At 39.1% G+C, this 13,461-nt stretch overlaps 1 protein-coding gene across 2 annotated transcripts in view; it reads left to right on the top strand.

The window, feature by feature from the left end:
- GART (phosphoribosylglycinamide formyltransferase, phosphoribosylglycinamide synthetase, phosphoribosylaminoimidazole synthetase) overlaps window positions 1-13,461 on the top strand; it is a 32,937-nt gene that overhangs the window by 10,527 nt on the left and 8,949 nt on the right. For both annotated transcript variants that reach the window (XM_025985164.2, XM_025985163.2), the window contains exons 8-16: window positions 1,026-1,113; window positions 1,506-1,591; window positions 1,782-1,950; window positions 4,137-4,368; window positions 6,366-6,460; window positions 6,842-6,951; window positions 7,925-8,123; window positions 9,421-9,672; window positions 9,912-10,064. In XM_025985164.2, the coding sequence (XP_025840949.2) occupies window positions 1,026-1,113; window positions 1,506-1,591; window positions 1,782-1,950; window positions 4,137-4,368; window positions 6,366-6,460; window positions 6,842-6,951; window positions 7,925-8,123; window positions 9,421-9,672; window positions 9,912-10,064 (1,384 nt within the window). The remainder of the gene's footprint in view (window positions 1-1,025; window positions 1,114-1,505; window positions 1,592-1,781; window positions 1,951-4,136; window positions 4,369-6,365; window positions 6,461-6,841; window positions 6,952-7,924; window positions 8,124-9,420; window positions 9,673-9,911; window positions 10,065-13,461) is intronic.

Genomic DNA, 13,461 nt, shown 5'->3' on the forward strand with positions numbered 1-13,461 from the left:
ATGGTGGGTACATAAAGTATGTTTCCAAATTATTTCTGGACAGTTTTTAGAAGAAATCTGCATTGAGTGTCTTATAAGTAGAACTGGCACTTCAGAAACTCAGTTACTCTTTTCAATGATAATAGTGAACAGTGTTTGTGCTGATAATATAGTGCCTTATACACATTTTCCTTAATTATAAAGATTAAAAACAAAACAAGATTTATGTTACGCTAGAAGTATTAAAACTACTGTTTGGAAAAAGTGATTTTAGTGTAAGAACCATCACTGGGGGGACGCATGGGTGGCTCAGCAGTTGAGAGTCTACCTACGGCTCAGGGCCGTATTTATTTATTTCACAAAGAGTGCGAGCAGAAGCAGGGGGAACAGCAGGCAGAGAGAAATCAGGTTCCCTGCTGAGCAGGGAGCCCAACACAGGGTGCCATCCCAGGACCCTGGATCATGACCTGACCTGAAGGCAGATGTTTAACTAAACCACCCAAGAGCACCTAAAATAAAATATTTAAAAGAAAAGAACTCTAAGTCTCATTTTTATAATTAAATTTATAAATTTACAGATTCTTTATAGACTTATGAAGTAGCATAGAATATACCAGAAGGATACAAAAGGACCTCAAAGTAGTAGAGAGGCTTTTTTTCATTTTTATTATGTTTTAGAAAACTTTTAGTAAGGTTTGTTTACATGTTTAAAAAATGTGTAGGTTTAGTAGTAAAAGGTGATTTAACATTTAATCCTGATATGGCAGTTGACACTGATCAATAAATATATAACCTAGCTTCTGCTTAGAATTTTTATCTCACAGAGTTGTTCTTTCCTATTTTAAAGAATAAGGGTAACTACTTACTTGATAGAGTCAATATGAGGATTTTAAAAGTTTATGAATTTCAAATGCTCAGTCTGTCTGAATTAGTAAAAAAATAATAATTCTCACAGTCCCCTTTCATTGTCCATTTGGTACTGCTTACAAGATGGTTATTTTTTTTTAATACTTAGTTACATTTTAACGTTCCTGTATGTTCCCCAGGTTTCTAAGGATTTGTTCCTGAAAATAAAAAACACCATTCTTCAGAGAACAGTGGATGGCATGCAGCAGGAGGGCATGCCATACACAGGTGAGCATATTGATTTCACTATGGACATTATTCATAGAGTGACTTTACACGTTGACAAAACTTCCCCCATTTCTCCTTCTTCACCACCTTTCAATTGACCATAACTTTTGCCATAGTGCAGAACCTGGAGTATTAGTAACTTATATTCTAATTTTCAGTCACAATACATCGTTTTCATTATAATTTGGGGGGAGGGGGTTTGTTTTTTAAAGATTTTATTTATTTATTCATGAGAGAGAGAGAGGCAGAGGGAGAAGCAGGCTCCATGCAGGGAGCCTGATGTGAGACTTGATCCTGGGACTCCAGGATCACGCCCTGGGCCAGAGGCAGCACTAAACCACTGAGCCACACGGGGTGCCCTATAATTTATTTTTGTTTCTGTTTCAATGAAGGTGTTCTCTACGCTGGTATAATGCTGACCAAGGAGGGCCCAAAAGTTCTGGAGTTTAATTGCCGTTTTGGTGATCCAGAGTGCCAAGTGGGTAACAGTTAAAGATAGAGTATCAATTGTTACTTTGTAAATGTATGTGTTTTAGTCTCAGAATTTATCAGCCTCGAAATAATTACCTTTAAGGAATATATGCAAATTCTGCTGGTATCTCAGTGAATGCATTGTCTAGAGAGAACTAAGATTTCTCTCCGTTGCTATGTTGATTATGTCTTTCCAGGTGATCCTCCCACTTCTTAAAAGTGATCTTTATGAAGTGATTCAGTCTACCTTGGATGGCCTGCTCTGCACATCTCTGCCTGTTTGGCTTGATAACCGTGCTGCCATAACTGTGGTAATGGCAAGTAAAGGCTATCCAGGAGATTACACCAAGGGTGTGGAGATAACAGGTGAATATCTGAGAACAAAAGGTGTAATTACAGTGTGACAAGTGAGCAGTGTTACAGTAGGCCTTCCTCCCATGCCATGCTCTGCTTCTTTTAGGGGCGTAAGGCTGTCAGAAACCTTCCAGGGTGGTTTTAACCATGTTGGATGTGGGTGTGCAAATATCCAAAATTCCTGTATTTAAAGAACTGTCCATCTCCCTTCTTGCACAAGGAATATCTAAATGGGTATAGCCAGGTTTCTAGAGTATCACTCAAGTGTGCCTTTCTCTTCCATCCTCCAAGAGCCAGGAAATTAAGGGAACTCAGTAGGGTCAGAACAACAGTAGTAGACACTACGTCAATGAGATAGATTTCAGCGGCATGATCACAACTAGACCCCCTCACCCCTTACCTCCTGTTTGCAGCATACCCCATAGTCACTTGGATGATGGAATTAAAAACCGTTTCAAAACTATAGCCTTCTCTTCCGTCTCTCTCTATAGGAAATGAGGCGTCTCTTGTTAAATGATATTAAATAAAACAGTGTCTTAAAATGCTAAATAAGTTCTAGTGCCATGAGCCCAAAGGCAGTCCTCCATGATGCTCAGCAGCCTGTAGTTTGGTCTCCCTCAGGGTCCCAGCAGTGTGTTTTGGTTCAAACACCCCAGATCTGTCTTGCCCAGACAGTGAGTTCATTGCCCTGTGAATCCCAGTCGTGGCAACTGTGCAGTTAGGAATTGATTGCCTTTTTTTTTTTTTTTTTTTTTTTTATTTCTTTATTTTAGAGAGTGCATGTGCATACACACACACTTACACGTGAGCAGGGAGGGAGCACAAGGGGAAGGAAGAGGAAAGGGAGAGAATCTCAAGCAGACTTCACACTGGACACAGAGCCAGATGCCAGGGCTCAGTCTCACTACCCTAGACCATGACCTAATCCAAAATCAAGAGTCAGAAACTCAACAGACTGAGCCACCTAGGTATCCCTGATTGACTTTTAAAATGAATAGAGAAGGAATAGAATCAAGATCACTTATATTGGTGAAATTTCCCTAAGATTGAGGTGACAAGTATAATAGTCATTTCTGACACAGCAGATATTGTGTCAGATATTCCAAATAACAGGAGGTACTTGGGTACTTATGACTGAATGCCCCTGTGTTATAAAGACATTTAGAGAAGACTTATATTAACAAATCACCAGCTAGGATGCTAAAAGAGAAGTGGTGACCAAATAGGACAGACTTTAAGTGGGGTGGGGTTTTTTTTGGTTTTTTGTTTATTTTTTAGTTAAGAGGCTATCTTTGTGTAAACTGCCTATGTTGGTTACTTGAGAATATAAAAAATATGGTCTAATAATATTTAAGTGTAGAATTATATATGAGAGCTTAAGAATAATTCAAATGAAAATAAAACTGGGGATTTTAGACTGGACCTAAAACCAAATTTAAATCAAATTTGTCTTAAGATTTTACAATTGTTATATTAGGGAAAATATTAAGGATGTTTTGCATTACAGTTTTTCTGTTTATTTAAAGAAGAAAGAAGGCACTTGTATGGCTGTGATAAAAGGAATCCTTTAAAAAAAAAAAAGGGAATTCTTTTAAGTAAAAGATGTGATCAAGTACAGGTTTTATTCATTGATTTTAGTTTTTTTTGTTGTTGTTGTTTTGTTTTTTGTTTTTTCTTATCTCCCCTTTTAAGTTGTAGTTTTTAATGTCCTGTCTGGAGAGAATAACTATACAGCTGACCCTTAAACAACAGGGTTTGAACTACATGGGTGCTCTTAAACATGGAGTTTTGTACAGTACTATAAATGTATTTTGTCTTTCTTACATTGTTAATAATATTTTCTTTTCTCTAGTTTATTGTAAGAATATAGCATATAACATACAAAATATGCATTAATCGACTGTTTATGTTATATTGGTAAGGCCTCTATTTAGCGGTAGGCTCTTATTTTTTTCCTCCCCCATTGAAACAATAGATCTTACATGAGGTTTGTAACACAGGTTAAGGATAATGCAGTTATCACCTAGAGCAGAACAGGCTATTCTTAAGAGAGAGGGTCTATTTGCTATCTTGTTGCTTTATTCCTTCCTGTTAGGATTCTTGTGAAGATTCATTTAAGTGAAATAAAAACTTACAGAAATTATAAGCCACTTTAGAAGTGTAGACTATTGTTATGATGTAAATCTGCTCTCTTATAGGGTTTCCTGAGGCTCACGCTTTAGGACTGGAGGTGTTCCATGCAGGCACTGCCCTGAAAGATGGCAAAGTGGTGACTAACGGGGGTAGAGTCCTTACGGTAACAGCAATCCAGGAAAATCTCCTCTTGGCCCTTGAAGAAGCAAAGAAAGGACTATCTGCTATAAAATTTGAGGGAGCCTTTTACAGGAAGGACATTGGCTATCGTGCCATAGCCTTCTTCCAGCAGCCCAGGTAAATTACTGAGGTGGTTCTAGCACAGCTTCAGAACTAGCATAGCTTCAGAACTGGTATAAATGGCCATATAGAAAATTCTATGAACCTATACTAAGTCATTTCAATAATCTTTTCTCTCTATGGGACTGACTTTAATTTGCATTTAGTTTGAGTCAAAACTAGTTACAACAATATTCAAACGAAATGGGAAAAGCTTCATGGTAGCTCTTTTTTGTTTTTTCTCAGTTTAGTAGAGTCCCAGTAATGTTAAGGACTTTTTTACATTGTATATTTAAATGTATACAATCATTTGTCCATTATTCATCAATAAAGATGGGGAAAGGATTTTTATGCCTTGAGTTATCATATATTTAAATATTTACTGTTGTATTTTTATCTTAGTTCCTGGTTTTGTCAAAGAATTCAATTTGAAAATATTAGCCATCTTCCTTTGCAACTTAATTGATTCTACTGTAAATTTTGACAGTCTTATTTTGTTACTGTCTTTATTACTGAAATGTATTTTTCCCCTTATTAATTTGTTAGCACAACTATTCCTTTGTAAATTCAATAAACTATTAATTGCAAATGTGGGTGTTTTGATTTCTTAAGTATAGATCACAGTTATTATTGTTCGTTTAGGTCATCCATGAGAAATAAATTAATTGAGAGACACAAAGATTTTATTTATTTATTCATGAAGGACACAGAGGAGAGAGACAGAGGCAGAGACATAGGCAGAGGAAGAAGCAGGCTCTATGCAGGGAGCCTGATGCGGGACTTGATCCCGGGTCTCCAGGATCACACCCTGGGCAGAAGGCAGGCATTAAAGCACTGAGCCACTCAGGGATTCCCGAGAGACACATTTAAAGTTTAAATACTGGGGCAGCCCCCGTGGTGCAGCGGTTTAGCGCTGCCTGCAGCCCAGGGCATGATCCTGGAGACCCTGGATCAAGTCCCACGTCAGGCTCTCTGTATGATGCCTGCTTCTCCCTCTGCCTGTGTCTCTGACTCTCTCTCTCTCTCTGAATAAATAAATAAAACCTTTAAAAAATAAAAAATAAAAAAATAAAGTTTAAATACTAGAAATTTTTAGGCTTCAGAACATTAAAATACCATGCCAAAGTTTTATTTTTTGTTTTAAAATAACCAGATTCCATTGAAATGACCAATTATAAGAGCCTGGGATCTCAATACTAATCTGAGCTCATTAAAGATGAAGAAAATGAGAGGTCACAATACCAGCTGCTGAGAAAGGTTTTTTTTAAACCAGTAGAACTTTGTTTCCTATCTGAGCATGAGCCCAGGTTGCTAATTTCATTGGAGTTAATTGCTAGAGCTTTCAACTCTGTTGGTACCCTGACTCCTTGTTTCTAATAAAATTTCATAGTTCTTCATGTATCACTACATCCCAGGAGGCCAAAGTACTCATTTTTGTAAAGCAAGGCTACTGAATTCCCAGTGTTGTTCATGAGCTTTCGATGCACTACTGCAACATGTTGGCCCTGTTTAGAAGGGAATGATGCACTATCATCTGGTTTTGCTTTTTCCAACATGTTTTTATTTTGTTTCATGCTAATTTCAGCCATAAGGAAACATACATAGTTCTCTACTGCAATAAGAGCCCAGTTTCATTATTTAGGAGTTTCTTTGTAGAGTGCGTATAATCCTAATTTTCACTTTTTTTACTCCATTTTGGCATTCCTTTCCTTCCCATACCAAAATTGAACAGAGAAATGTAGGAAAATATCAGTATATCCAGCTACCTGTGAGAAGTACTTCTAGATGAAATAAGTAAGAGAAGTAGTTCTCAACAGTGATAATACAATGGAGTCCACTAGGGAATTCATTTTAATACATTTCAATTTCTAGGCCCTGCCCTTTTCAAGTTAAAATCCAAATCTGTGGATGGGGCCTGGCACATTCAAAGATACAAAAATCATCTTCCGTTTCAAGTAATACTTTAAACAATTTTCCCTGGCATTTGGGTGATGTGTTTTTGTTTAAATCTTTAGGGGCCTGACTTACAAGGAATCTGGGGTAGACATTGCAGCTGGAAATATGCTGGTCCAAAAAATTAAACCTTTAGCAAAAGCTACTTCCAGACCAGGTAAGTCAGAGCCTGCCCTTTCTGGTTCATTAACTGTGACAGACATTGTGAATTGATTTGGGCTTTGTAGTTTACTGAGGAAAATGTGTCAAATTTAATGCTAGGTTGTTAAGTCTTGCCCTGTTTAAGCGAACCCCATAGTCGTCTGCTTTTTTTGTCTCTAATATTAAGAACAGCATTTCTTATCCTTATTAAATTCAAAAAGATTATGTCTGCCTCTTTCATACATAATTACTTTTTTGATCATTTCTTTGAGCACATTGTATTCTTCCCCATTCTCAAGAAAGACATATCTTATTTTTGCCATGCTTAAGAAGTGTTTGTATATCCATGTTTAATCTATTAAAATGCAGCAGGTAATTAGTTTCCTCTCCCCGTTAGGCTGTGATGTTGATCTTGGAGGTTTTGCTGGTCTTTTTGATTTGAAAGCAGCTGGTTTCAGAGATCCTCTTCTGGCATGTGGAACAGATGGTGTTGGAACTAAACTGAAGGTAATCAGACACCTATGTGATTAAAGGTCTTTTATGAATGATAAGAGAATTTACCGTATATCAATACATATTTTCCTCTCTTGACATATACGCACCAAAGAGAAATACTCCAAATAACCATAAAACATGGTTAATGTTTAAACCATAAAACATAATGTTGTTACAACGATATCTGGCTGGAGGATTATTGGAGGGAATTAGATGGTATACTTTGGGTGGCACATGGGTAGTTTCAGTTGGTTAAGCATCAGACTCTTGATTTTGGCTCAGATCATGATCTCAGGGTCTTACTCTACAGCCCTGCATCCAGCTCCATGCTCAGCTGGGAGTCTGCTTGAATTCTCTCCCTCTGCCTCTCCCCCAACTCATGCACACACACTCCCTCTTCCTCTCTATATAAATAACTTTTTTTTTTTTTTTTAATGGGACACTTGGGCAGCCTGGGTGGCTCAGCAGTTTAGCTCCACCTTCAGCTCAGGGCATGATCTTGGAGACCCGGGATCAAGTCCCACGTTGAGCTCCCTGCACAGAGCCTGCTTCTCCCTCTGCCTGTGTCTCTGCCCCCCTCTCTCTCACTCTCTCTCTCTCGGTCTTTCAGGAATGAATAAATAAAATCTTTAAAAAAAAAAAAAAGGACACTTTTGGGAGCACCTAGATGGCTCAGTTACGCATCTGCTTTTGGCTCAGGTCATGATTTCCTGGCTCTCTGCTCAGCGGGGAACATGCTTCTCCCTCTCCCCCTGCTCCTTCTCCCCTGCTCATGCTTTCTCTCACTCACTCAAGATCTTTTTTAAAAATTTAAAAATCGGATACTTTTCGGTCAAGTGGTTTATCAGAATTTAGTATTTTGTCTTTAGGTGTTTAGAGCAGCTAGCCAAATAGCAGTAATATTTATTAGCCTCCATTGATAAACTGACAAGGTATGATTTGGAGTTTATTCTCTTATGTGGATGTTTGTATTGTGCTTCTTTAGATTGCCCAGCAGTGTGATAAACATGATACTATTGGTCAAGATTTGGTTGCAATGTGTGTCAATGACATTCTAGCCCAAGGGGCTGAGCCCCTTTTCTTCCTCGATTACTTTTCCTGTGGAAAACTTGACCTCGATACAACTGAAGCAGTTGTCACTGGAATTGCCAGAGCTTGCAGAAAAGCTGGATGTGCTCTCCTTGGTATGACCATTTTAATCACATGTCCTTCCTGTATTTTAACCCTGTATATAAATGTGATCAGTACCAATATAGCTAAGAAGAAAAACTGTAGGGGCACCTGGGTAGCTCAGTTGGTTAAGCGTCTACCTCCAGCTTGGGTCATAGTCCTGGAGTCCTGGGATTGAGCCGCCACATTGGGCTCCCTGCTCAGCAGGGTGTCTAATAAAAAAGAAAAACTATAGATGACACAGTGAAGCAAATAAAATAGAGGTAATATTACTTGAAAACTTAGATCCTGATGCCTTCAAGCCCCTCCTCAAGGGTTTGTCCCCCAGACTCCTACTCTTAAACTGTGAGCCAGGCCTTATCTTTCTCCCTGATCTTTACCCCTTCCTCCTCCTGGCCTGCAGCAGAAGTAGATGATTCATGACATTCTAAATCTTAAGCGTTATTTTCCAACAGAAATTATGAATAAAATGTACTTAAGATTTACAGGAATATTACTTAAATATATATATGGGAACTTTGAGCAAAATGAATTTACAGGTTGACCAAGCAATAAAACTACCTCTTTTGTATATCAACCATTTCTGTGGACACATCTGTCCCAAAAGCCAAAAATACCTTTTAACCATCTTTTAGGACAGTTTATAATTTGGAGTCTGCCTTTACATAGGATCACAGGGACACTGGGTGGCTCAGTGGTTGAGCGTCAGCCTTTGGCTCAGGTCATGATCCTGGGGTCCTGGGTTTGAGTGCTGCATCAGGCTCCCTCTTCCTATGTCTCTGCCTCTCTCTCTCTTTGTCTCTCATGAATAAATAAATAAAATATTTTAAATATAAATATATATATATAAATATATAAATAAATATATATATATATATACACACACACACACACACACACTGTATTTAGTCAGGCCTTGCATTTAAGCAGGCCTGACTAAATCACTTCTCTAAGACTGTACCATCATCTGGAATATACAGTGATTATAAAAAATCAAATACAGGTGAAAGCATTTCTAAAATTAAACTATAATAGAAACATTCAAGCAAGCATTCGTTCTTTAAAGAGAATGTTGTTTGGAGGTTACACTATCCTTTCAGGAAATTAGTACTGTTTCCCTTGAAGTCATGCTTGGTCAAAAGTTCTGTTAGGCAACTAATAGAGTACATTTTTTTTAACGTTTGCAGAATATAGCCACATGTGTAATTGTTCATAAGAAGAGTAGGGGCACGAGTTCCTGGTGTCATTACGTCCTAGACAGGTTTATAAATATTATGCCTTATCATGGTTCTCATTTTATTGTCCTGCCAGGAGGTGAAACTGCAGAAATGCCTGACATGTATCCTCCGGGAGAATATGACCTAGCTGGTTTTGCCGTTGGTGCCATGGAGCGGGATCAGAAACTTCCTCACCTGGAAAGAATCACTGAAGGGGATGTTGTTATTGGAATAGCTTCGTCTGGTCTTCACAGCAATGGATTTAGCCTTGTCAGGAAAATTGTAGCAAAATCTTCCCTCCAGTACTCGTCTCCAGCACCCGATGGCTGTGGTGACCAGACCTTAGGTAAACATACATTTAAATTCTCCTGCTTGGAAACTTGTGAGCAACACTTAATGGATTAGTCTTTCATTAGTTAATTAGAATGGAATAAATTACATTATCCTATGTTTTCACTCTTTGGACATTTTCATAGAACTGGCATGTCTGCAGGGTCAAATCATTCTGTATTTCAGAATTGTTTTTTATATATGCTTTGGTTTTACATTTGTAGGCTAAGTTTGTCTTATCTCTCCAATACACAGGGGACTTACTTCTAACTCCAACCCGAATCTACAGCCATTCGCTGTTACCTGTCCTACGTTCAGGACATGTGAAGGCCTTTGCCCATATTACTGGTGGAGGATTGCTAGAAAACATCCCCAGAGTCCTTCCTCAGAAATTTGGGGTGGATTTAGGTAAGATTACTAAAAGGAACTTCTCAGAAAACCATTCAGAGGAAAAATGTATTATGGAAGAAAACTGTGAGTAGTCAGTACACATATAATTATGTATATGGAAAATTCTTAATTATTGGGGTTTCTCAGAAAAAAATGAGGCTGACCTTTCTCTTTCTGCTATTTTTTTTAAGATTTTATTTATTTATTCATGAGAGACACAGAGAGAGGCAGAGACACAGGCAGAGGGAGAAGCAGGCTCCATGCAGGGAGCCCGACATGGGATTCGATCCCAGGTCTCCAGGATCACTCCCCAGGCTGAAGGCAGTGCTAAACCGCTGAGCCACCTGGGCTGCCCCTCTTTCTGTTTTATTAACCACATTTATAAGGCATAATATTCTCTCATATAGTTGACTTACATAGATGAAGTGTGATGGGGAGTATGAGAGGTTGGTATCCAGGGGACCCAAACAACAGCATAGAGAAGGGAGATAGATTTGAGAATCACTTTGTGCTTAGAAGGAAAAAGAAGTCTCAAGTTTCTAGTTAAGCAAATGAGTAGATGGTAACACCCATAACACAGCAGAAAGAGTAGATTTGGAGTAGGAAGTGGGAATAGTGTTTTTTGTTTTTTTCCCAAAGATTTTATTTTTTTATTTTTAAAAGATTTATTCACTTCTTAGAGAGAGCACGAGAGTATAAGGGAAGGGGTAGAGGGAGAGAATCTCTTTTTTTTTTTTTTTTAATTTATTTATGATAGTCACAGAGAGAGAGAGAGAGGCAGAGACACAGGCAGAGGGAGAAGCAGGCTCCATGCACCGGGAGCCCGATGTGGGATTTGATCCCGGGTCTCCAGGATCGCGCCCTGGGCCAAAGGCAGGCGCCAAACCGCTGAGCCACCCAGGGATCCCAGAGGGAGAGAATCTCAAGCAGACTTCCTGCTGAGCATGGAGCTGGATGCAGGGCTAGATAATAAGACCCTGAGATCATGACCTGGGCCAAAATCAAGAGTCAGATGCTCAACCGACTGAGCCACCCAGGCGCCCGTATTTATGTGTTTTAGAGAGAAAGAGAGCATGAGTGGGTACAAGTGGGGGGAAAGGCAGAGGGAAACAGAATCTCTAGCAGACTCCGTACTGAGTGTGGAGCCCAAGGCAGGGCTTAATCTCACAACCCTGAGATGACCCTGATCTGAAATCAAAAATCAATCATTAAACCAGCTGAGCAAAAAAAAAAAACAAAAAACAAAAAACAAAACAGCTGAGCCACCCAGGTGCCCCAGGAATAGTGTTTTGATTTTCAATGTTTATTTTAAGGTATCTGAGAACACAAGTTGAGATCAGACGAGTTAAGTTTCGTGCTCATATGCAGATAGTAATAGTTATAGCCAAGAGAGTGGAAGCAACTAAAAGTGGTTTCTCAGTGTTCTGTCCACTTTAAAGATCAACAGAGGCCAAATTACTGGAAAAGAACAGTCGGAAGCAGGGAATGAACCATGTAAAAGTATCATGAACTCAAGGAATAGAACACAACACTGGCCAGCACTCTACAGCATAGAGACCTAGATGAGAACTAGAAATATTAAAAAAAAAAAAAAAAGGCGGGGGAGGATCCCTGGGTGGCGGCGCAGCGGTTTAGCACCTGCCTTTGGCCCAGGGCGCGATCCTGGAGACCCGAGATCGAATCCCACGTCAGGCTCCCAGTGCATGGAGCCTGCTTCTCCCTCTGCCTATGTCTCTGCCTCTCTCTCACTGTGTGACTATCATAAATAAATAAAAATTTTTTTAAAAAATTTAAAAAAAGAACTAGAAATAAGCCAGTATAATTCAGAGTCAGCTCAGAAAGTATCTCAGTGAGGGTAGATACCACCCACCCAATGATTGTGGGGGGAATGAGTGACAGTGAATAGAGGTTGTTATTTCAAGAAAGTTATTGGTAAGAGGGAAGGGGGGATTATTACTTATACTCAAGGCAAAATGAGCAACTAGGTTTTTCCTCCCCGTTTTTATAGCATAAAGAGACAGGAACTGCTCCATCTATCTCGGCCAACCAATATACATGGGTTTGAGAAAATAGAAACCATAGAAGTTCACATAAAGTGGTCCCTTTTCCCAGTGAAGTAAGAAGGGCTTAGTGAGATCAGCAGTCTGAGTGAGGGCTTGAGGAAAGAAGTAAATAATAAGGTAGACTAGATCAGAAACAAGAATGAGACAACAAGCAGTACTGAAGGTGAAGGTGGAGCTGGTTGTGTGATTTTTCTCCCAAAGTAAGAACTGTGTCACCTTGAAACACAAGCAACAATAAAAAAATTGATTGGCTTGATCCAGTTGGCTGGCCAAGTGGAGGGGTCACTTGTGAGGGGAAGCAGCTGTGGGTACAGGTGAGTAGATTTGCAGAGCCAACAGTAGAGTCAGAATACATGGAGCTAAGAGAGAATCCAAAGTCAGAAATAGGTCGTGATTTAGAGTTGATACCGCCATATTCCCCAATAGCCACTGTGGTTGAGTCACACAAATGTCCATGTCCCAGTAAAAAGGAGTTAGGCCCTTACATCAGCCTCTGAGGTTTCTTGCATGAATCCTAGTTGGACAACAGATTTAAGTAAACAATTTTCAACATTAAAGTTGCAGCTGGTTACATTACTCATGACTTGTCTGTTCATTTGTAGAAACTAGGCTCTTAGCCTGTCAGTATTTGTTTGCTTTCAAATACTTTAAATGAGTTTGCTAAAATGAAATCATAGTTTGTAACCCTGCCATTTAATGTATCATCAATATCCAGCAGTCATAATAGCATCATTTTTGAGGCAAGATTCCTTTTTTTTGATGCATATACCACTATTTGGTTTATGTTGCTGTTGACTTTAGACTATTGATACCACAGTGAACATCATAGTAGCTAAATATTTTGAGCTCAGCTTTTAAGAATGGACATTTCCCAGCTAGAAGAAATGAAATTAAATCTGATAGAGAAGGTTCATAGACATGTGATGCTTTTTAAAAATTTTAATCAACTCTAGAGCATTAAAGAACTGATTATCCAGGGCACTTGGCTGGCTCAGACAGTAGAGTACCTGACTCTTGATCGTGGGGTGTGAGTTTATTCAAGGCTCATGTTGAGGGTAGAGTTTACTTTAAAAAAATAAATAGGGATCCCTGGGTGGCGCAGCGGTTTGGCGCCTGCCTTTGGCCCAGGGCGCGATCCTGGAGACCCGGGATCGAATCCCACATCGGGCTCCCGGTGCATGGAGCCTGCTTCTCCCTCTGCCTGTGTCTCTGCCTCTCTCTCTCTCTCTGTGACTATAATAAATAAATTAATTAATTAATTAAATAAATAAATAAATAAATAAATAAATAAATAAATAAATAAAAATAAAGAAACAACTATCTTTGGGGATCCCTGGTTGGCTCAGCGGTTT

Source organism: Vulpes vulpes, chromosome 15, assembly GCF_048418805.1.
Source record: "Vulpes vulpes isolate BD-2025 chromosome 15, VulVul3, whole genome shotgun sequence".
In the NCBI taxonomy this organism is placed as follows: domain Eukaryota; kingdom Metazoa; phylum Chordata; class Mammalia; order Carnivora; family Canidae; genus Vulpes; species Vulpes vulpes.